The 26,052-nt window shown below is 36.2% G+C and overlaps 1 protein-coding gene across 2 annotated transcripts in view; it reads left to right on the top strand.

Annotated features, from left to right (window-relative positions):
- Positions 1 to 26,052, top strand: part of nkain2 (sodium/potassium transporting ATPase interacting 2) — a 131,621-nt gene that overhangs the window by 75,346 nt on the left and 30,223 nt on the right. For both annotated transcript variants that reach the window (XM_043220489.1, XM_043220490.1), the window contains exon 4: positions 14,643 to 14,843. In XM_043220489.1, the coding sequence (XP_043076424.1) occupies positions 14,643 to 14,843 (201 nt within the window). The remainder of the gene's footprint in view (positions 1 to 14,642; positions 14,844 to 26,052) is intronic.

The following is a 26,052-nucleotide window of genomic DNA, read 5'->3' as shown; positions in this document are numbered from 1 at the left end:
AAAGAATTATGTACTACCCCAAAGTTTTGCAAGGCAGTGTATATAACAAATGTCAATAACTTTGAGAGATGACAGAATCAGACTTCAGACTTTAGTCTTCAGACTTTCTCCTCAGAAGCCGGTGGTCCTGATTGATAGCCTTTTTATCCCTGTCCATAATTTATAAGCAGTTAAACCGACGGATTTACAACTGACCCCATGTTCCAAGCATCCCTGATCTCCCCTTTATGTGAGTCAGACAATCACACAAGTCGAATGTTTATTTAACCTGCCTCAACACTAAAACGCTTCCGTCTGTACCTTTCTTTCCTCCGCTGTCTGCTCGATTACCCTGCCTCCCATCTGAAACCATTCCCCGGTTTGTCTCTGTAGATCTTTCCACTCATTTTAATGGTCCATTTGTTTTCTGCCCCCTCTAAATGGCCAAAATTACCCGATTGAGGCTTGACACTGCAACAAAAACAAAAGAAGGAAACCCTGACGTTTGCTCACACTTCGCTCTATTTCAGAGAGCTGCCTGTTATTGGTTTAGCACGGAGGCTATGTGACTTTAATGCTTTCCCTTCAAATCCCAGCAGCTGTTTTCCCGCTATTTGAGTCCACAGCAAAGCCTGAGTGCAATCACAACAACTGCATATGGTGCTTGTCTTTAGTGAAGCATGATAATGTCTCAGACGCCTCAACTATGTGCAGACGGCTCATCTATCCATATGGGTTGTTAGGGAAAAGTGCTGCACCAGTTAAAGGGAATGCAGAATTTAATTTTCTCTCGAGACAGACGGCGGTGTCCGTGTGTCTTTTAGGCTTTGTGTGTAACCCATCTAATAACGGCCATTCGATGGCAACAGGCAACCAATCAGGATCATGCACAAAGAAAGATCAACAGCAATTAGTTGGCCAGTGCCATGTATCATCCCTGAAACAACCCACATCTTCAGCTCTTTCTCTTTTGCCCTTGTCTCATTTATAACCCTCATCCCCTATTCTTTTCCGTCTGCCCTCCAAAAAGCAGTTGCAGACTTCAGAGGTTAGAAACCCTCGCACTCCTTCCACTCTCATCTTCCCTTCCACTTCCTCTTCTCTATCATTTCCCATGATTCTCTTCCTATTCGCTGTGTAAATGACATGCAGATAAGAATTTTGCTGTAACTTGGCCTATTTTCCTGCGAGGCTCGGTGGCTTTTGATTTCTTTGGCTTTCATCTTCTCTCCCTTCCTTTTGTTTTGATCATCCATAGTCTACTCTCAATAATGACCTAAAAAGAGGGTTTGTGTCACATACAAGGTGCCTCTGTCCCGTCTGCATTGTCTGTTAAATAACATGTGATTCCCTCTCAATTGAACTCATTTTGACTCTCATTTATGTCAGTGGAGAGCAAATTGTCGTTGCACAAAAACCATGTTTTGTTGCTTTGAACTCTGATGTAATCAGCAATATTTTATCAATATTTTTTTCGATGTCAGTTTTCTTTTACGTACAACTTTTGGAAAACTCATATAAAGCTTTTCAGTGCAAATCTGATGTATTTATTGTCATTTATGCAATGGCAGCTGCCACGTTGTAATTGGAAATACTCATAAATACGCTTATAATGTATCATATTTAGACATCAAAACAACAATTTTGCTATCTCACATTGATGTTGTCAGTATTGAAACGAATGCCTGAACTATTGTTAATTTTCCTGGACAGATGCAGACACAGCGGAGGATATTGAAAACTGTGTCCGTATCGTTTTCATCTGTGAGATGTAAGGAAATGAAAACGTAATTCATTCAGTTGATTTTAATATTTACCAAATATGTTTCCCCTGAGGTTGTTTGTGATGAAACTGCATTTTAAGACGTGTTTGGTGATTGATGGCTGACGGTTGATGTTATAAATGTGCTGATCAGAGTCTCCAGTCGGCATTGAGGTAAACATTAAAGAATCAGGTCAGATGCAGAAGAATAAAAACACTGTAAACAAATGCATTCTTTTGACAATTAAGACACTGAAGTAAAAAACTCATTAAAGTTCATTTTAGCTGTCCATTTTGCTACCTGTCAGGTTTTTTACAAGTTACAATAATAGCTTTTTTCCCAAATATGTCTTTCTCAAAGTACTAAGCTGAAATTGCTCAGTTCTTTCCGGTTTTAAAAATCCTCTATTGTCCCTAGCTGAACTCTATGTAAAGTGTGCGGCTTGATCCATTTTGCGTGTGAATTCAGGTGGAGATGAAGAAGACAGGTGTCCTCCAATCTTTGTGTCTGAGCGTCCCACCTCATCAAACCCTGTCCTCCGCAGGGGTCCCCCTGACAGTGTGGCAGTATCAATGATTTCCTCAGCCTGGGTAACAAATGGGGCAGCCCATGCTCCCCTACGCCTTCTATCTAAAAAGTGAATTACCTCTCTAATATCCAGCCTGCTGAGCCGATCAATACAGCGCCTGAGGAACTGATGAGCGGTGACTGGTTTGGAAGCTTCCTCCACTCCCCTCTCGTTTTCACTGTTTTTCTTTCTTCTTCTGTCTCTATTCTATCTTTCACTATAAAGTACTGGGCCTAAACCAGCTGTCAGACGGTAATACCATGGTACTTGGATATACTGTACAGGCCATAGTACTAAATAATTGTATTGGTATGTCTATTTACAAAGGTACTTCAGAGGTACATTTTTCGTTGCACTCTTAACACAGCGCTAATGTCTGATGTTTTTCGAGTATGATCTACAAGACTGACTCAGTAATTAATACTTTTATTAACGATATGAATGGTCTGTGTGGACAAAAAATATAGTGTTATGCCACGTTCACACTGAGGATGATAATTATGAATATATAGTCCTGCGTAGCCAGACCTTCAGACTGACGGGTCCACGGTAGCTTTCACTGGCCAAGCCTGACCCGCCCCTGAAGCCTTTGAACGACATGTAAAATAACCAATTACAGTTCATTTCAATCAGTGTCACATTTTGGGACTTGAAAATGTTGCTACAATAGCAGGCCAGTGTGTAAAACTCTCCAAAGTTTTTTAAAGATTCTTTGCCACAACTTTAAATATTTCATATACATTGGACAATCCATTATTTAGTTGATCCTCATAAGCGTTTGTCGACAGCTTTCTTCTTTCTTGAGGGAATTTGGTGTCATAGCATCTTTGTTTCCAGACGGAAGTTCTCCCAACGATCCAGAATGTTGTTGGAATCACTTTCAGAATGATTTTTTTTTTTCGGCTGTTGAATGAGAAAATCACCCAATCGGAATCAGTCCTACTAACACAAGCTCAATAGTTTAAGACAAGAATGCGCTTAGAATAAACAGACAATATAATTTGTTAATATCGTTACCTTCATAGTTATCTTTATCGTTCTTGGTGTAAACAGGCTATAAGTCAGTAGGAACCAAACTAGCATGTTCCAAAACATCTTTTGTGTGTTATAAAACAAAGAAAGATATGAGGCTGAGTAAATGACATAATTTTTGGGTGAACTACCCCTTTAAGTGAATCAAAATTGACAGTAAAGACTTGGCTGCATGTACATATATATGTGTTTACATATGTGTGTGTGTGTATATATATATATATATATATATATATATATATATATATATATATATATATATATATATATATATATATATATATATTTGCAGTATGACATATGAGTCTCACATTTTTCCCGACAGTCTTCTACCAATTCTAAATCTTCTCATTTTGTTCATTTTAACTGCTATAACCGAGCCGTACCTTTTGACATTCAGCTGCTCTGCCAGGATTCAGAATCGGTTCTAGCGAAGGCGTCGCACTCTTTCCCTGACATTTCTACGCGTGGCGCGGGCGTTCTTCCCTCCAGTGCTAAATGTGTAGTCATTGCGCGGCAGCATTCATAAATATAAACAATCCTCCATCTGTTAACGCACATTTTGAAATGTCACATCTCGGTCTGTGACAGATGCATCTGCTTTCACTCCAAAACAGTCTTCTCTCTCTGAGGGGCGAGAAAGGAAGCCTGTCGATTAGCAACAGCTCCTTTTGGAGCATCGCAGCAGCATGCGCTATTATTTTAGGAGCTCCAAATGAATTCAGTTCTGTTAAACAGGCTAATTTCATGCTCTTATGGACAGACAAAACTCTTCCGCTGGCATAAAATGTTTGTTGTGCAGCATCTGGAAAATGAACACAGTGGATGTCTGTGATGGGCCCTTGTTTACAAGGGGAGCTGTATTAGAACCTAAGAGCCCTGAATCTTCTCCACTGGGTGTTTCTTGGTGCCAAATGTGACATCGGCGCAGACGTCTGACACTGAGGTGTGTTTCTCGCCTAGCAACAGTGCAGGTAATTTAGGGGCGGTTTTCTCAAAGGACCAAAAGGAAACAAAGTATTGAAAAAGCAAGCAACTTTGTCTCAGTTATGTTTAATTTAACTCTAAACTTCAACTATCAAGTTTCCTCAGTTTTTTTAAATTGGTGACACAATATAGAATAAATTTAAAAAAATTGAATTAATGTTTTATTTAATTTCTTTTTACTGTCTACAGTCTCAGATGTTTCTCCTAAAATCTGTGAGAAATAAAAATAGATGTAAACTGACAAAAACAAAAACTATTCTAAATATATTTATGTTATTATTAAAATATAATATATGTTATGATTATTTATTTCATTCAATTGATCATTAAACTGTGTAACTGTAATTGCAAAATAAAATAATAATAGTGAATTCATTATAATTTATTTAATTAATTAATAAATAAAAGAGTTTGTCTCATGTTTTATTATTTGTTAGGGAAAATAAAAAAGACAAAAAATTACACTTGTTGATAAGATTATAAAGACATAAAATTAATTAAGATAGCATATTCCAGATATTTTGAAATAATTCCATTCAAAATATTTGAATTCAAATTCAAATCTGCAGACTTTGAGTAACGCAGTATGAGATGTTATTTATGTTTTTTAAACTTGAGAGATATTTTTTTTCATAAAGGGAATAGAAGGTGTAGCAGTGCTTTAAAATAACTGACTGCAAAAATATAAACAAAAACAAATGAAATTGAAACCTGAGTTCATGATTATCCTGATTAAAATTATTCACCTTTTGTTTTATTCGTGGCGCAGTGGGTTGTGCACTTTCTCATTATACATAAGAGCTGCTGTGCTCCGGGGAATGCAGGTGAATCAGCTTTCCTGTCTAACACTTACATATTTATATTGACGCTGTTCCAGAACCTTCCCACACAGACAGTGTTTTAAGGTATCATAAGTTTGCTCACAATGTGAAGATTATTCCAAAGAGTAGGCAGCAAATCATGCAGACCTATACAATTTTAGCCAGATTCTATGGCATTTTCTATATATACCTTGCAGATAAGGCATTCCCGTAATACACTGCAACCAACAAGGTACTGGCTATCCATCCACACTAACCTATTAGAGTTCCAGCCACCATTAACACAAATATTGGGTTGGTATTCATGGACCTGAAGCTTCTGTTATATTTTTTGCTGACCTCCCAGTGTGTCAGTCTGCTTAGAGTAAACCTCCTTGTGAAGACAGCCAATTAGAGTGTGTGTGATGATCCGGACCCCTCTGCCGGTCCTGTGGTCCAGTAATTGCTGTGACAATAACAGAGACTCCAGGACTCACCAGAGTGAGGGAGATCTGTATGCCAAGCAAATGCCGTGCTCCACATGTCTTCTGATCTTTTTTATAACAGACACTAGTGCAGAAATCTGCAACCTGTAAGGGCCATACAGCCTACTTCTAGTATGGGGTTTAAATATGATCGATTTTACAGGTGCATCTCAGTAAATAAAAATTTAGTGAAAAAGTTCATTTATTTCAGCAATTCAACTCAAATTGTAAAACTTGTGTATTAAATAAATTAATTGCACACAGATTGAAGTAAGCCTTTGGTTCTTTTAATTGTGAGGTGTTTGGCTAATTGACTATATCAGCAAATTACTTCATAAGAAAACAATGTTTGACAGTGGCCGGCCTTCAGCTCTTGGTTGGTTGCGCATCTTTTTCTTCCATACTTTTTCCTTCCAGTCAACTTTCTGTTAACATGCTTGGATACAGCACTCCTGTGAACAGCCAGCTTCTCTGGCAGTGAATGTTTGTGGCTCACCCTACTTGTGAAGGGTTTCAATGATTGTCTTCTGGACAACTGTCAGATCAGCAGTCTTCCCCATGATTGTGTAGTCTAGTGAACCGATCCGAGAGACCATTTTGAAAGCTCAGGAAACCTTTGCAGGTGTTTTGAGTTGATTAGCAAATTGGCATGTCACCATAATCTAATTTGTTGAGATTGTGAATTGGTGGGTTTTTGTCAAATGTAAGCCAAAAAGAACCGAAGAGTTCAACTATTTCATTGTGCGTGAATTGAATTTAATACACAAGTTTCATAATTTGAGTTGAATTACTGAAGTAAATGCATTTTTCTATGACTTGCTAATTAATTGAGATGCACCTGTATTATTAAATTAAATTAATGTATTAAATAATTTATTTACTTATATTTAATTAATATATTAATTATTTTACTCTGATTCATTTATGAATTAATTTACAAATAACATTAAATAATTTAATGAATTAATTAAATCATAAGTGTATTCATTTATTTGACTAATTGTATTATTTTATTATTATTATTTTTCATTATTATTCAAAGAAATTAAATTAGGTATCAGTAATATCATTATAATTTTATTATTATTATTATTATTATTATTAAATGTATGTATTATTATTATTATTATTATTATATATACATTTATATAATTATCAATAATAATAATAATAAAGATATTACTAATTGTATTATTATTTTAATAATTAAATGCATATATAATAAAAAAGAAATCATGTTGTATAGCAGTGTATAACATTATTATTATTGTAGTAATAATAATAATTATTATAAATAATAGACCCATATAAAATAATAGCAGTATTCATGATGATATAATATTTCTATTAGTAATATTATAAATATGTGTGTGTGTATGTGTGTGTGTGTGTGTATCACTTTTTGTGTGTGTGTGTGTGTGTGTGTATATATATATATATATAGTTGGAGTATTTCAGATTGAAGTTATGGACATTTCAGCAAAGTTTTCCAGAGACTGAAGATTTGTTGCAATGAGACTGTGAAGCTTCATGCTAGTTTTTTTACCACTAGGCAAAAAGAAGCAGCAGGTTCATTAGAATGCTGTTTGCTTCTTTTCCCTCAGTGCTAAAATGTTGCTGGAGTTACGGAGAAGCTTAAGTACCTCTCCAAGGGCTAAAAACAAAATCACATTTGTGTGACATTAAGCCAAGAATATTTAGAAACACTTCTCATGTGATGACATCACTTCATAGCATGCCGACACCGGATGCTAGCTGCGCTTGAGATGTCTCCAAGCCATGCGGCGTCCATAGCGCTTATTGTCATCTTTGTTTGTTTGCAACGCTTCTAAAAAAAGAAAACATCTCAAATTCTCACTTTCTGAAACTTTAGCCACTTCTAATAGGCTTAGCCTGTCTAAATAAATAAATAAAGTCTATCCCTGGTAGTCTTAATCTTCCATTTTGTTCTGCCCCAGTCCAGATATCATGGTGCTAGCCTGAGGGAAATATTGCTGTAGCTCTCGCCTGCAGAAACCCATTTACTGATGGGAAGATGATTGACAGTCATCCCGGGGCTGAGTCTTCCCATCTTGATCCCCTCCAAATGCCCTCTGATTGCTTTCCGACAACAAACAATCCCTGATGATGGAGAATTATCCCAACACGGCCACTGGGTTTTGTAAGCATAAATAAATAGCATGTGTAATAAAACTAGCGTGACTTCAAAACAAAAGCCCCTCTTTTGTGAATATGCTGACACGCATTTATCTATCCGTCTATCGATATACAAATGTTCTTCAAGTTATAGCCGTGTTTTTATTATTTTTAGACTTTATTATTTATTTAAAATTTTTGCATAGAACGTGGCACAAGCTTGATGGATGGTAATTGCTTTAGCAAACACCGCTAATTACCAGCAAATATTATGTCTTTCTATTCATTTCCTCAAGCGCTGACAGTCCTCAATGTTTTAGCAATGGTAGGATGTTGTTCCAGCAGAAACTGTTTTATTAAGAACCGTGGGGAGCATTCAGCGTGTCATAATTTCTCTGTGTGTGGATATGTTCCTTTGTTCATCGAGTCGAGTAAATCAAATCTCTGGTTTCTAGTGGAACAGCGGCGTTTTAGCTGTAGTCAGTCCTGCTCAATATGCCTGTCTTCAATTGCATTTCTCAGCACGACTATACAAATATGCTCAAGCATAGTCATGGGTCAACAAATATAAATCATGATTTGTTCCTTTGATCTGAATATGTTCATGAATTTTTATATATTGAACTTGCATGAGGTCGATGGACCCAGGCGGTATTTTTAGAGCGCTCACTGCTGGAGAAAATATCCCACCTTTGTTTGATTCGCATATACAGTGACTCAGTGTTAATCTTTTCAGTCAAACTACTTAAAATGCTGTTGACAGCTTAAGAATTATTTATTTATATTTTTTTGTTATATTTTATGTTTTTAGAAAATGCTTGAGTCGCATCGTATTTATTTTTATACATTTATATGCGCGCATCTCAAGATTGCAAAGTAAACTGATGCACGTGTGAACATATATAATCATACCTGAAACAGAAAAAACTAATAGATGCCATCTTTCATCTCATTTTGGAAACTGCAGGCTTTCACAAAGATGCACGCATGCATCTCCTCATGAGCGTGGACTCAAAATTAAAGATGAAATATGCAACATAACGTCAGCAGGGGTCAGTCGTACATCATTAAATGAATAACAGACATTTAATTTTGCAGAAATGCATAATACACGGAACAGTTTTAATGCTGTTGGAATCCAGGAATGTTAGTTCCATTCCTTGATTCTGATTGGTCAGCAGCTGTGTTTTAATCACAATACAGCACGGCTTTGACCGCTTCACCCAACGGATCTGTGTCACTGAGCAACACCCTTAGCAACCACCCTTAGCAACATATACAATCAATAATACTATACCAATACTTATATTTTTGGTTGTAATATTTTTTACTGTGTGGTAACTATTTTTCACAATAAGGTACTTGAGGCGGTGCTGTATGGTGAATAAATCATGGCTAACAGCACAGGATACATACCTTATTGCTTGCATATATATAAAATGTGATAATTATATATGTAATTTATTCAGTTGTATTATATATAATATATAATATAATATATTTGATTATTTATAATACATGTAATATTAATATTCAATTATTTTATTATACTATAATTTAATGTTTTTTAATATACCATAATTATAACTACATACTCTAATTATATACTATAAAATATTACTACACAAAAAATGGTACGAAAGCTGTCACTGGGACAGTACCTTTTCAAAAGTTACACTTTTGTACCCATTAGCTTCAAACATGTACACTTTAAGTACCAATATGTACCTTTAAGGTACCAAAATGGACCCTTTAAGTACAAACATGTCACTTATGAAAAGGTACCACCCCAGTGACAGTACCTTTATTTCTGAGAGGGTATACTAATAATTACTATATTTAGTCTATTAATGGACTTTTATTAGAGAGTTCTTTTCAAAACCATAAAACAATTTTTCCTAGCCCCAAATGTTTTTTTATTAATTATTATAAATTTTTAACTGACACTGCGGAGATCATCAAGTGACACGATCCTAAATACAGTATGCTCTTTATAGTGATTGTCTTAGCAGGACATCAGCTACATGCTTTCTGCCATCCACCATCACTCACTGTAAAGCATGCTGGCACGTCGGCCCATAATTCCTGTTGAAATGTGGTCTCATCCATCTCCAGACACTGTCCTGACAACCCCTCACTGTCAGCCCTTCTTTCAGACCGGCCGTGTTTCCTGTCGCGGTGACTCCGGCACGGACTGAAGGAGAGTAATGGAGGAGTGTTTGTCTGCGGGACCCCTGCCGCTTTGCAGATTGAAATGCTGATGCGTTGAGCAGTCGGTCCTGCTATTTGACCGCTGATGGATCGCGTTTATACACTGGGCTGATGTTCATTACACCTGTTAGAGAGACAGGAAGCAACAGAGTGGAAGAGTGACGCAACATGTACATTTTATTTAGCTTGTGTTCTTCTCATTTTGTGATCTGGCTAAACAAAGAGTTTGCAAACTTGTTAATCGTAAGGACTGCACATATGACGATCCTCTTGCAAGGGACCATAAATAGCTACTTTTATATTTAAAACAATATTTTAAAAGAATTAGCTGCTTTTGTAATAAAAACAAATTGCATGAGAAAATTAAATGTCGTATTTAACTGCGCTGAAGCCAAAGCAACATTAATAGAATTGCTTTAAAAATACAGGGGTTGGACGATGAAACTGAAACGCTGGCCAATTTAGTGTTGGAGGTTTCATGGCTGGTGGCCGATCTTCACTGTTTGCACATTCCACCAGTAAGAGCAGAGTGTGAAGATTTAATCATCAGAGTAATAACACAGTTTTGCTTAAAATATTGCAATGCACACAACATTATATGGGACATATCAGAGTTCAAAATGGGACAAATTGTTGGTGCATGTCTTGCTGGCGCATCTGTGACCCAGACAGCAAGCCTGTGATGTATCGAGAGCCACGGTATCCAGGGTAATGTCAGCACACCGCCAAGAAGGACGAACCAAGAACCACCAAGAAGGACGACATCCAACAGGAGTAACTCTGGATGCAAGAGGAAGCTGTCTGAAAGGGATGTTTGGGTGCTAATTCGGATTGTATCCAAAAAACATAAATTCACAGCTGCCCAATTAAACGTGCACCTCAACTCTACTGTTTCCACCAAAACTGTCCGTGGAGAGCTCCACAGGGGCAATATGCATGCCCGGGCTGCTATAGCAAAACCTTTAGCCACTCGCGCCAATGCCAAAAGAGGGTTTTAAAGGTGAATTTGAACATCTCTCGTAGCCTGCTCAGTCACCAGATCGAAATATTATTGAGACACTTTGGGGTGTTTTGGAGGAACGATTCGGGAAACGTTTTTCCTCCACCAGCATCACGTGACCTGGCCACTTTTCTACAAGAAGAATGGCTCAAAATCCCTCTGGCCGCTGTGCAGGACTTGTATCTGTCATTCCCGAGACAAATTGATGCTGTATTGGCCACAAAAGGAGGCCCTACACCATACTAGCAAATTATTGTGGTCTAAAACCAGGTGTTTCAGTTTCATTGTCCAACTCCTGTATATTGAAATTGTGGTAACACTTGTTAACTATTGACTTTTTCTTCTATAAATTCTTAATTTACTGCTTAGTAAGGTTATTTATAGTTAGTAAGGTAGTCGTTAAGTTTAGTTAAATTTAAATGGCTAAAATTCTAGTAATATGCATGCTAATACGAAACTCATAGTAGTAACTATAAAATAAAGTGTTACCGAAATGGTATAAAAAATGTAAATTTGTTAAATAACAATTAATAATTACTTATTCATATTGATTGTTTAAATTTTAAATAAAATTTAAAATAACATTATTTACAATTCTTTTTCCAAAAAAAGAAAATAAATTCCATAACCCCCTTGAATGTCTTATAAATAAATTAATTTTGTTTTGTTTATTTTACATGTGTGTTTTAAATTTTTTATTTAATCTTCATTTAGTCTTTTATTTAATTGCCATTTAACCCTCATTCAGACCATTTTTTAGCAAAACAAATTAATAAAAAAAACATAAATAATTTGTTATAAAAATAAAATAAAATGTGTAGCAATTAATTCTTTCAAAAATTCTGAAATCTGCTTGTGAAAGATGTTTGTGTACTTTGTATGCCTGGATGACACCGCATTCAGTCAAAGCTGTGATTCATTTTTTTTGCATCAAGATAGCTATTTATGTCTGTCATTGGAGCGTGATACATGTGTTTCTGAGGACAAACAAGGCTTTGCCCTGCACTGCTATACAAGGGGTATTGATTTGGTGGAAACAAATCAATCCAACCATTCAGGTTCTTTGTATATGTTTTAATAAGAACCGAGGGTGCACCGAGGCCTCTGTTTGTATTCTGCAAGACGAGAAGTGCTTAGCGTCCTCTGAGGAGGACCGGGGCTTATTCAGGCGGAGTTATTCAGGAGCCTTTCAGACGACCAGTGTCATTCTCATACTGAGATAGACACTGCAGTGTGAGGTTGGGCAAGTTTTCAACAAACGTCTGCCGTTAGTGTGCATTTTGAAATGGATTAAAAGTGCTTTATCACATCACCCACACTGGCTGGGCAAACAGTGAAGCCATTTACGGAGGCGGGCGAGTGATTGATCCTCCAGCGGCCTTTAAGAAAACATAATGGGGACTGTGACTCGGGCCCCTCAGATGATTCACTCTGCCTCAGACAACACTGGAGGCAAGTTTTCGACCAATGCTAAAGAGTTGCTTTTTTTAGTCTGGAAATTTGGTAGCAGTTTCTTTTTTTTAAATATAATCTCAGTTTTGTTGTTGTTTTCTAGAATGGATATCTGCTTTTTAGTATTTTATACATTTATTTTATACATGCCATCAAATGATTAATCCTGATTCATGGCGTCCAAAATACAAGTTTTTCTTTACATAATATAGTTCATACTGTGTTCTGTGTTTATTTATTGTGTATATATTAAAACAAATATATACAGTATTTACATGTAAATTCATTTATATATTTACTTCCCTATATTTGGTAATATATATGTATATATATGTATATATATATATATATATATATATATATATATATATATATATATATATATATATATATATATGAAAATATTTAAAATATAAACATAACATATTTTTATTAAATATATGCATGTATGTGTTTGTAGTTATATACATAATAAATATACACAAATATTATATAATGAAAAACTTTCATTTTGAATGCGATTAATGGTTTGACCTCACTAGATATGTCTGCTTATATACAGCGTATTTAGACAATGAAAAAACAAGCATTATTTTTATTACTCTTCTATATACTCATATTCTTGCATTATACAATATATGTTTAAAAATTTATAAATGTATATTTCTATAATGTTTTTGCAAAAACATACACTTGAGTAACGTGAAGTGTCACTGCAACTGTTTTCTGTTTTAATATTTTATATACATATATATATATATATATATATATATATATATATATATATATATATATATATATATATATATATATATAGTTTTCAGTGTCACACGATACTTTAAAAATCATTTTGATGTGGTATTTTGAGGTTTTTTATTAATATAAAGTTCAGAAGAACAGCTTTTCTACAGCATTTAGCAGCTCTTTTACTTTTTATTTGTATGTATGTTATTTATTTGTTTAGATCAAAAGTCTGTTTAGTGGTAACACCAAACTATAGAGCAAAAATCTATAAAAGATTGATTTTGTCAGTTTGTAGTGATGCACTAGCATATATGACCTAAAGTCTAAAAGATTTGGACTGAAAGTGAGAAAATTCTTATTTTTATTTCTTTAAGCATTTCTTAAGAAACTATACTTCTAAGCTGTTGTTGTTGTTGTTGTTTTTCCTCAGTAGGAAAATGTCTCCTGGGGTGCTTCAGGTTCCTACATGAATAGCACGCTCAGTGCCAAGCTTCAACACTTGTAGGACCTGAAATCTGGCTTTAAAATGCACGATCGCTGCTCTTTAGAGGGATTTCTCCAAGCACTCGACGCGTGCATCACATTTATGCAGTCGTGAATCTGTAGGTGTGAGAGTTAGAGCTCTGTTTCTTTCTTCCTGCTTTGTGTCTAGGCTTGGCGTGTGTTTCTTAAGACTGATGGATTTGTTTGAATATGTTCTCTGCGTACTCAAAGCCCTGGTGAATAATCCTCCGCTTGTGTAACTGGCATTCACTCAAATGACCCAGGATATTGCAAACACTTCAGTCGCCAGCGTGCAGATCATTAAGGCTGAAAAATGGCACACAAAAGTGAATTTGGGATTTGAGAAATGTGATTTCTTCCGCCACTTGATCGCTGAATTAATCTCATGCCACATTTATAAGTATGTGTTGGCTGGTTATTGCTCTGCGAGTCCCTTTGACGTCTCAAAATTAACCACATAAGAGCCACTTAAATAATTGCGCCTCGAAATGTTAAAAAGCTTCAAACTGATTAATAATACAACATAACGCAAGACGTTCGATGGCTGCTAGGCATCCTATTTCCAGTGTCAGACAACGCAGGCGTAAGCATTACACTGATCATGAGCCAGAATATATGATTATTTTAATATAAACAAATTCACGAAATCATAAAGGTTAGAATGCGAGGCGTCTCACTGGAGAGAAATTCCTCGCTCTCTTAGCCATCAATAAATGAGAGTGGACTGGATTTAGCTTGATTAAAATGTTCTGGAGTGCTTGTTATTTGACCCACATTGTTAAATAAGTCAGCGTTCAGAGTATTACGTCTCATAAGCTTGAATGCATAATTGAAATCACCCGATTGCTTGGAAATGGACTAACTTGACCATTTTTGGCATATTTTTTTCTTGCGGTTATACACTATAGAACACAATACTTCACTGGCATGTGGGTAATGTTTAATAAAGCGTCTCTTCTGACTCATTTATCTCTCCTGCAGGACACAGATCTGATTATGACCTTCAACATCTCCATGCATCGCTCCTGGTGGATGGAGAACGGCCCGGGGTGCAGGGTGACCCCCGTGACCCCTCCTCCCTCCTGGGCCCCGGAGGACCACCGCTACATCAGCATCGCCGGATGTCTGCTAGAGTACCAGTATGTGGAGGTTGCCCACAGTTCCTTGCAGATTATCCTGGCTGTGAGTACGGTCTAATCCTTTACAGGCTTTTCTGTCCTTTTGCTATGCTTGCCGTTGCACTTCCTAGTATTAAATATATATAGTCCTTTATTATGCGTCTCTTCTGATTGGTCGGTCGTGAGATTCTGCCGTGAAGTGTTGGGTGTACAATGACAGCTAAACCGCATAATTGACTGTTACCGAGGATGAGAAGCTCTGGTTTAGAGTTGAATTCGGAGCAGCTCGTTTGTTTTTGTCTATTTGCAACCTATCCAGCTGATTACGCCAACTCTGTAAATAACGGTTCAGGAAATGCTTCTGAATATGAGAGGCATTGAGAAGTTTGGCTGGGCTCCAGGGCTGATATTGTTTGAATGCGGGTTGTTAATAGGAGCTCAGCATGATGCCTTCCTCCGAGTCTTTATTCTTTATCTCTTCCATTACCTGCGACACCTGCTTCTACCCCCCCCCTCAACAATCAGCGTCTCTAATGCAATAGTGAAGTGAACCCCCTCCAACGTGGATACAGCAATTCTCTGATTACGAGCCTGTACAAGACTCTCCCTCGGCTTTCATTCTCACACACCGAAATCTAATTTATCGCAGTTTTACCAACGCAACATGAAATCAAAATTGACCCTGTTTACTGCATGATTCATCAGCGCAATTTATTTTGTTTGTTTTCGTAATCGAGCTGTAATATCTTTTGATTTCTAACCAAAAGAATTTTGTTTTCTGTTTATGGAACCAAGGCCGCAGGACCAAGGAAAAGTGGTAGCTAATAATATCAGAGCCAACTTTTCAGCCAAAATCGTACACATCAGATTGAGCCGAATGTTATGTTTCACTTGAAAAGGTATCACGTTATAGATGTTAAATGTGTAGTTGACATGAAATTCCAAGTAGTGATAGCGGTGTTCTGCAGTATGGCGTAGTTTTGCTTTTTTATTCAGTTTTCTTTTTTTTGTTTTTATTTTAATTGATAGACTTAGTATTTGTAGTTTAGCTAAGTAACTGTGGTCAAAAATTGTACAAATCTAGAAAAATGTTGACTATTGACAGCACCTAAATTATATTAGTTTTTTTTTTTAACAGGACATATCATGCAAATCTTTTTGGCTCCCCTGTTTATAAAGTCAGAAAACGTGAAAACGGATGAACCAGTTCGCTTTGGTGAGCCTTTCTCTGGAAGCTTGTGAAAAAAAAAATTTGGCCATTGCGAGTGACTTTTTTTTTTTCATTTTCGCAAATGGTGTACTACTTTTAACATCATAGCAAACGTCCGAGCAAAGCTACAAAGTATGTGTATTTGACAGTTTAAGCCCAATAAGGTGTGAAAGAGAATTTAGTTTATTACTCGCATTCCATGTGATTTTTGCTTTCTGTGCAAAACGCATGATTTCAGCATGATAGTCATGATAATTGAAACCAAATTGATGTTTTTAGCAGACTATCTGAGGAATGAGCTGTAAAGGCACAGTCCTATTCTGGAAAAGGAGGGGCGGGGAGCAGCAGCTAATTTGCATTTAAGATGACATGCACAAAAACGGCGTGTTTCTGCTTCCAGTCAAAATAGGCCCTTTTTTAAAATGATGTAATAAATGATTAGTGGGGATGATTTTGTGGATAATTGAGACTTCTATTATATCTTGTAAGGAGCAGCATAATAGGTCACTTTTAATATGTACACGATATAAGGGAAAATTTTTATATCCAGTAATTGGTCACCTTTTTTCACCTTTTGTCTCTTAATTCTCCATTTCTGACTTCACACATTCAAGTTTAATGGTCCTGTGATGTAACAAATGAATTATTTTAAGTAAAGTAAGTCTATGTATTCCCTCAAGTAGTCTAGAAAAGTCATAGCAATTATTGAAATATAGTATCCATACTTTATATTTTAAACCTGCTATATAAGTAACAACGTACTATCAATTATATCTTTATTTGCAGTGTACGTATTTTAAATTTGAATGATTATTTATCTATGACAATATATTATTATTATTATTATTATTACTACTGCTGCTGCTGCTACTAGTACTACTTCTTCTACTACTACTACTACTACTACTACTACTACTAAGAATAAGCTATTTTTTTAAATAGTTTTACATGACCAATAATAAAATAATGATAATATCAAATAATATCATGACCAATATTATCAACTAAATATTATCAACTTTGCAATTTATGTTTGTCATTTTATTTTTATTTATTTATTTTTATTACATTTTATTTAAGACAACAGTTGTAAACATTGTTTGTATACAGATTTTTGTGCATAATTCCTCAAGTAACATGATTACAGTGTGAGATGAGAGCATTTCTTTGCGAGACCTGTATACTTTATCAGGTGTGATGTCATGGGGTCAGTAACTTTGATGATGACCACCGGTGTCTCATAAAGAGCTGTAACAGAGCACAGACGGCTCCATTCACCCCGGTATTTATAGACCTTCCTCTGTTAGGACTGATGTTCCTGTGGAGATATTATACAGCGAATGGCGGAGGAGAAAGGCAGCTGTGTGTCTGTGCCTACAGAGCGCCTGGTGGGAGCTTTTAGTTGCTTTGTGGTGCCCCCTCTCCATAGAGGAACCCGTATTCCCTATTGATGCTCTGATCTGCTGCAGGAAGCTATGTGCAGTTTGGGGGCGGGGTTACATACCCACATAGATAGATAGATAGATATAAAAAAAATACCTATTTCTTTTTTTTCCTTCCATTTTCTCATAATTACAGAGCTTCTCGTCAGTTCGCTCGAGTATCAGAGAATCCCAAGGCTGCTGAGGTGTTTTATAATGACTTCACACATGCCATGTAATTAGGCGTGTGTTGATGAAACAGATCTGAATGTGACGCTGTGGAAATGACAATATTGAAGCACACCTGCTTCCAGAGGGAGCTTCACCTTCTGAAGGAAATTTGCCTTCAGTTTTTTTTCTTATGATAAAGTAATTTTCAGACTGACCAGTCTGAACAGATCCATTTTGGGAGCATTCTGTGTTTCCAGAATATTTACGAGTAGAACTGTGGTCTGTGGATGTCTTGGTCTCGGATATATGTATTCAAATTTTTTTTTTTATATATTGATAGCTCAAGAAAGTCGCCATTTGCCCTCTATTTAATTTAATTGGAAACTGTACTGTTTCAGTCAATATTAGATTAATATTGACATGCAACAGAAATTATGCATTTTTAATTTAATTATAATATAATTATTCAAGCTTCTATACAAATAAGAAGAAATATAATGTCTTATTTTTCTTTTTCTTCTTCTTCTTATCATTTAAAAATTAGCTACATTTCTTTTAAAATAGTTTGGGATGAATTTAAATTCAATTAAAAATTGTCACACCTTAGGAATTCCCAAAAGCATTTCATATATTACCAGTAAATAATGCACCGCACATTTAAATCAAGGGAATATTTGTGTATTGATATTCTTAAAATAGAAATTGTAAATAAAAATAATAATAATAAATAAATAGCTATGAAAACATTATAGAAATGGGACAGTTGATGAAAATATAGGCATATAGAGCTGCGGAATGAATGTGGAAGAATTTCATAAAATGTGTTCATATCGAAAGCCAGCGAAAGTCACCATTTCTTTTCATTGCTGTAGGAGACGTTACAGAGATCTCATATGTGATTGTTATTTCTCATGGGTCAAAAAGCATGCTTTCATATGCAGAATAAGACTTATCATTAGGGGCTGTCAAATATTATGTAAGAAGCTGTTGAAGTCATTGCATGTTCAATAATGCTTAGACCTCTAAACACAAAAGCTGTTACAGTAGGCCAGTGTCGGCAGAACGCATGGTGCCAGGATCAATATGACAATGATTGAATTAAGCTCTCTCTGAAGCACTGAAAGGGACGAGACATATGTCTGTGTCAGCAGAAATGCTGAGTTGAGTCCCACCGCTGGCTGCTGAGACTGTTCCTACGGAGTGTAAAACAATATCAAGGCCTGAAGTTTATTGCTAGCATTTTGTTCATGTTGTCCCTGCAGAGAGTCACAGTTTGGGTCGTTCCTGAACCCGCCAAGCTGAGACAAGCTAAGTTTATTGTTTCAAGTTTCTTGAATGTACAAGCTTATTGAAGTTTTTTTTTTTTAAATGTTGTCACGGAACACGTTTGTTCAGTAGTGTGCGATATACAGTACAATATGGCCATTAGTAGAGATTTTTTAAATATATTTATCAGTATAGCGTATATAAACTATTTGACAGATAATTGGTCAACAGAGTTAACTATAATATTTATCCAGCATTGGTATAAATCAAATTTTTTCAAGCTGCATTTTATGATGCTCTGATGTCTGACTTCACTTTAAAGTTAATTTTAATTTATAGTGTTTTATTTAGACAAAATTGCATAGAACTTTTAACTTTTAACTATTTATCGTTCAGTGGACATAACTTAAAATAACTTAATATTTTGTGATATTATTAATATGCAATATATTACTCATAAAATACACTTGCCGTTTTTTTAGCTCTGTTATACTCATTAAGGCTTCATTTGTTTGATTCAAATAAATGTGGGTTTTGAATGTATCATTTAATGGCATATATTTCTACTACTGTATTGCATATATTTCACGTCTATATCTTATTTGGTTAGCAGCTGTGTAATTATCCAGATAGTGTACACCCAGCCAATCATCTATTGCATAATAGACTGTTTCAAGGCTATACAAAACAACAGTTTTAGTGATGATGGCTGTATGTGTCAGTGCATTATCCATTACACAATATTTGCTGTTTAAATCTACTTCATTCAGCAAAATTCAAAAGCATTTGTCAAGGCTCAGGCACAGTTCTTCCGGAGCTTTTTCTGCACTGTAGCAACGGCCTTTGTTTATTCAACCAGGTGACCTCAGATGCTCGTTCATAATGTGTTTTCTCTGGAAACGTCTTTGTTTGCACCAACATCTCAGGGAAAAAATTCATAATTGGTCCTCGAAATACTCTCCAACGCTGTTTTGCCTCAGATCGTGTTTTTTTACTTCAGACCCTCCCCAGACACACAGTTGAGTCTGGATGCATAGACAACGTTTTCAATCATCCCCTCAAGCTCCCAGATACATAATGATCGTCTTTGTTCCCCGCACAGAAATCGGGGTGTTGAAAAATTGACTCGTTCATTATTTTCTCCTAAAGCGAATAAGTGCCTCTTTGATCGGTTAACTATGGAGACAACCGCTCTCTCGCTCCCTCTTCCCACTTCTCATTTTATCTAGCTGACAAGAACACAATTGATCAGCAAATTTCGCTTGTCTTCTCTTTCGCTAAAACACTGTCATTTGACAGAACACAAAGTGTCCAAGTAATAATTTCTTATCTCATATTTATTAATGAAAATAACCTGGAGGTTAATTCGATTCAGTAATACGGAGATGGATGTGGCTTGTTGAAAGGGCGTCGATGTGAACTACAGTAATGACAGCTCGATCTTCACACACACAGAGATAATTATGTGGATTACAGAGGAGGCATCTGGGAGGGAGTGCTGTCATTTCACTGCTAGCCAGCCACTTTGCGCTTTTTTTTTTTCTTTTTTTTTTCTGAGCGACACCTGCAGCGGGCTCCGAAACGCGTCTTCGGTCCCATTGTTTTCCCTCGTCGGAGCAACAGTGCGGCACCTTCAGTTAATTAGGTTTCTCTCCCAGCCGAAATGGATGTGGAGCCTTCGACCATTCATTTACAAGCATCTCAGACATTAGTATGGCTGCATGCATCATTACACAGTAAGGGAGCGTCAGTCTGAAAGTAATTAAGTAGAGTTGTATGATAATGAAAGGCCCGTGGTGTGAGCTAATATCGGATTCGTACACCGATCGCTTTGTGATAATCCTTCTGTCTTTGCAGGGCCGATGCACCGAAATCTCGCCTGTTTAGCATGGAATTTCCCAGCAAAAATATTCTTTAACCACTCGCTGTCCGCCTTGACCAGGTGGTGGGTGCACTGGCATACGTATTTAAATGAAGTCATTAAGTCAGCTGTTATTCTTCTGAGTGCAGACACGCCTCCTTATGCAAATGAAGCTTATTATGGAATGCACTTTATTTACAAATCTCAGGGCTGTTTGCTTGGCGCAATTAACACGCTGTTCTCCGCTTGCAGAAACCAGGTGGCATGCTTAATTTTATTTAAATGACGTTTGTGTTTATTTTCTGATGCAAAAGACCAGGCTTATATCGCTTTCTGCATATTAAAGAGCGAATTTGAAGGCGGTCATAGAGGCTTTTGTTTAAAAGTAAGATTTGTGAAAGGATTTGATACTTTTATTTAGTAACAATGTTTTCATTTGAACAGAAGAGATTTAAAATGTACTAGATTTTTTCAAGAAACTTGATCACGGTTTCTAAAACAGTACCGAGCAGCACAACTTTGTTTTCAGCCGTGATATTATTAGGAAATTACCAAATCAGAATATTATAATAATGTGACTGGCATTTTTGGGCATTTTTTGTATTCACAGTATTGCTGTTTTTATTGTATTTTGATCAAATGCAGAGAATTCTTTAAAAACCTTTAAACAAATGTTTTGAAATCAAAATAAATCAACTATCTACAGTCTTAAAGGAACAATAAAAATGTTGTAATCATCATGGTGTTGTTTAGGATTTCATGCAAAGAAATGTAATGGGGCCAATATTGTGTTGGACCCCATTGACTTTCATGAACAATACTATTGAAACATTGTTCAATATCTTATTGCGTGTTCCACAGAAATAAGGAAATCCCACAGATGTGGAACGATACAAAATTATTTACAGTAAAATAGACTGCAAATGCTGTCAACTTAAATATACAGCTGTGTAGAGCATTGTGAAAGAAAAATGTTGTCGAATGTAGGTTAGGACCTGCTTAAATGTATTTTAAAGTGCCCATATTACGCCATCTTTAATACTACTAATATTGTAATATTGTTTTGAGAGTCTCCTACAACAGGTTTACATGCATGCAAGATGAAAAAACGCTTTTGTTATCTTAAAAAATGTGTTTAATATCACCTCATTTTCCAGCATTTCTCAAACGATTCGTCTCTTTAAACCCCTCCCTTCCGTGAGCCTACTCTGCTCTTATTGGTCAGATGGCCCAATCTGTTGTGAGTGACACATACAGCGCATCAGAAATTATAGACCCATTGCCATAATTCTGTATTTTGTATTGTTCAGTTGAAATATGAGAGTATATTATTTATCATACTTACAGTATTGGAAATGGCATAATACGAGCACTTTTAGAAGATGACTGAATCCTTAGCCAATTTGAGCAGATCAGAATCATATGGCAGCACTTGTGTGATGTATTTCCTCATTTGAAGATGCCACAGTGGACATCAAACTTATGTCTGAATAACTCTTCCGCAGACACCAACTTTGGAGGTCCTTTAGAGGAGAGTGTGTTAATTTCCTCAGGTGCTTGGGAAGAAACAGAGTATGCACTTCTATCTGCTGCTGCATACGAGTGCATTGTGGGAAAGAGAGAGAGCAGAAGAGGGGAAGAGAGCATCGATGGTGGGATAACACTTCTCATCTGTGATTAATGCTCTCTCCCTCACCTCCTGCCCTGAGTGCTCGTGAGGTCTGTTGTGTTGCTATCCACCAGCGTCTGCAATGCTGTAGACAAGAGCAAGAGGAGAAGCTTTTGTCCCCATTTGTGTCATATGCAGAAAATAGGACTCTCCTGAAACCAGTCTTTTGTACAGAAGCTTTTTTGTGACACAGAATAAAAAAATAAGAACTGTAATTGCCAATTTTTGTCCTCAGAATGTAGACTTTTTTTCTTGTAAGACAGAATCGTGAGAATTTTGACAAGCTTTTTTTTCTGTCAGGGAATTAAGACTAAAGTTGAAAAACTAATTTAGAATTTTTTTTCAGACTTATGAGTTTCGACCATTCTAATATCAGGACTGTGGAGAAAAAAAGTCTTAATTTTTGAAAAAAACTCAGAAATGCAAGAGCTAAGAATGAAAAAATGTCAAGGTGTTCACTCAAAATTCTACGAAAATTCACAAAACACTCTTTTCTGACTTTCTTCTCACAAGTTCTTATTTCCAAATTCGATTTTCAAAAAAATCTGAGAGAAAAAAAACTGAATTGCGAGATATATACTCACTTCTGAGCGATGAAGTCAACATTGCGGGATGTTGCAATTGTGCAACTGTGAGAGGTTTTTCAATTTGAAAACTCACAATAACGCTTTTGTTGTCAGAGTTGTGAGAAAATGTATAAAACGTTGCCATTACTTCAGTGGAGGACATGAGCTTCCACACTTTTGCCATACACAACGCAAAAATGTACTGAAGTAGCATACATCTTACTAACATTCTCCACACAAGTCCTTTGTGTGGTTTAGCTGAATGTCTGGCTCATATTCATTGTCGAGAGTCCACCTCTGGGGCTCTGGGAACTGTTCCTGGGCAGATTTCTCCTTCACAGTGAGAGAGAAGGAGAGATTGTTGGCAGTCAGTTGGCCAAACCTCTGCTCGCTCGCTTGCTCTCTCTTTCATACAGACACAGATATGAAGGGGAGAGTGGGGCTCTTGTATGCATGGATGCATCAGCAAATGAGCTGTGTCCAGCACACCAGAGCAGCACTGATGTCGCACGGCCCTGGGATCTGCCTGACCATGAGCAGACTGTGTAACCAGAAGGCTTTCCAATAGACAGGCGAGTCTAAAAGACCTGCACCCATTTCAGAGTTGCGCGCCCTACAATGTCCCGTTAAAAAAAAGCAAAGTACTGGCAGCTCGGATGCCAGCAAGTAACTGTTAAATTAACAGTATCTTACTGTTGGGTAAAATTACAGTTGGGTACCGTTTATTAAAAAACAGCAAAGAAGTGGCAGCTTGGTTGCCAGCATGTTACTGTTAAATTAAACAAAATTAATTAATGAAGTAAAATTTACAATTGGCTAATGTTTTTCAAATAAAACAGCATAACACCTATTTTACTTTTCTTTACAGCTAAACTAACAATGTGTAGAGTACACTGCAAATATACTATACTCATGTATACGTAACTGAGTAAAGAGCTGCTAGTAAAAAGCACATTTTCTTCTTGATTTTTTATATTCATATAATTTTTTAGAAATAAAACAACTAAACAACGTTCAAATTTAAGAGGAAAAAGTGTTCATAAACTCAAAATATTCCTCAAATCAGATTCTGATTCAAAGAACATTGGTACAAAATGAAAACAAATTGCAAAACAAAGCCCAGAGCTTATTACATTTCTGACAATAAATGTACATCGCAGCTGTAAACAAATTGTTAACAACTCTTTAACAATTCATTCTAATAGGTCAAGCAAGTAAATGTTTTTCAGTGAATAGAAATTAATGAATACCTGAAAAAACAAGAGACAAGATCAAGAGACTGTGTGTGATTGAGTGAGTGAGTGTGTTTATGTGCTTGTTTTTGTGGTTTACAGGGACAAAAAATTGTTTAATGATATGGTTATGACAGAGGTACTATAATTTGAAGGTGGTTTCGTGAGGACACTGCCTATTTCCCCATAATTCAAAAGATAGGGAAAAAAAAGCCTTGGACTTTTTCTTTACGGAAGCAAACAGTGACTAATCCCATAAAGAAAAAGATAGGTTTGTCAGAACTAAATAGCTGTTTTTATGCCATACAGTAGCTAAATGTTGGCTGTCCAAAGATACAGTAGAAAGAGAGTGAGGCTGTAGGTGTATCTTACATAACTAAATTTCTTTAATGATATGGTTATGACAGAGGTATTATAATTTGAAGGTGGTTTATGAGGATACTGCCTATGTCCCCATAATTCAAAAGGCTTAAACCAAAATAAATAAATAAATAGTGTGTTTTTTGAAAACCTAAAAATGCAGAAAGTTTGCTGTAAGGGGTAAGTTTAGGTGTAGGGTTGTGTAGGGTTTTATGGGTGACTTTCCCTGTCCACTTTGGTATGACTCCTCCAACTATTGTGTCCTTTTTCGAATTTATCCCGATGCACCACCTGAAAAACAAATGCGTTTGTTTAAAATTGGTGTGGAGGGAAAAAAGATCACTCATAGATAAATATAAATATAAAAATAAAAATAAATCTATTCTTGTACCAAGAACACTTCGCTTTGTCAGGAAAGGAAAGCTTTCGTAACAAGCTCAGACACTTAGACCTTTTTGGGCTGAATGATGTGTTTCAGTCTAGACCTCTGGTTTTCAGTCCTGTTCCTCAGGACACACTGCTCTGCACATTTATACCATGTCACCCTCATCTGACACACTCGTTTGTGTTCATGCACTGCAAAGAATGTCGTTTCTTGTCGAAATATCTCAAATTTCTGCTTTCATTGCTTAAAACAATTAAAAATAATATTTTACTTACCCTACTGGCAGGTATTTTTATTTATAAAATAAATGTTTTATTTGATGCTAGATTGCCTGTTTATTATGGCCAAATGTTCCAATAAAACATGGCCTACATTTTCTGTAAATCTTTAAATCTTTTAAAGCTTTAAAAATATATGTATTGTAAAAGGTGACATGCAAATAAATTGTAAAGTGAATTAAATGTATGCGTCCAAGTATCTAACCTTTGAAAAAATTCCAATGTGCATGCGCCTTCAGTCTGATATTGAAGATTGAAATTGTTGTTAATAGAAAAAACAGCTGCAAGCCCAGACAGAAAAGCCAGCTGGATGCCCTCACAAATGATGTTCTCCTCAAGGCTGATCATCCGCTGCTGGATACTGCTTCCTGGTGTTTCACCTGAAACACATTTCAGCATTGACAAAACATTAATTTGACATTGCCAGGTTACAAATCAATGCACAGGAAACTAAACAGTTCTGCACTTGTAACATAAGAGAAACATTTCAACATAGACTGGTATGGACATACCAGTCAAAATGTGATTTTTTTTTTTTTATGCCATACAATAGCTAAATGTTGGCCAGAGATACAGTAGAAAGAGAGTGAGGCTCTAGGTGTATCCTTCAGTCAGAAACCTGATCACTTTCTCATTGGCAAGTCACCTTCCAGTCATCCACCAATGACAACACAGGGGAGCTCATTATTCACAGCTGGATCGGTGTGGATCTGAAATGACCAGAACACAACAGCGACGTTGTGGTTGTCCTTTGGGAGATGCATTATAATCACCCAGATCTATTTTTGTCTATTTATATTTTCTCTCTGTGGTAGGTGTTCTTCCTTTGATCTTATGTGTGATTATTTTTTTAA

The sequence above is a fragment of the Puntigrus tetrazona genome, chromosome 20 (genome assembly GCF_018831695.1).
Source record: "Puntigrus tetrazona isolate hp1 chromosome 20, ASM1883169v1, whole genome shotgun sequence".
Classification (NCBI taxonomy): domain Eukaryota; kingdom Metazoa; phylum Chordata; class Actinopteri; order Cypriniformes; family Cyprinidae; genus Puntigrus; species Puntigrus tetrazona.
Note: the sequence above shows the minus strand (reverse complement) of the source record. Positions and strands in the feature narration are given on the sequence as shown.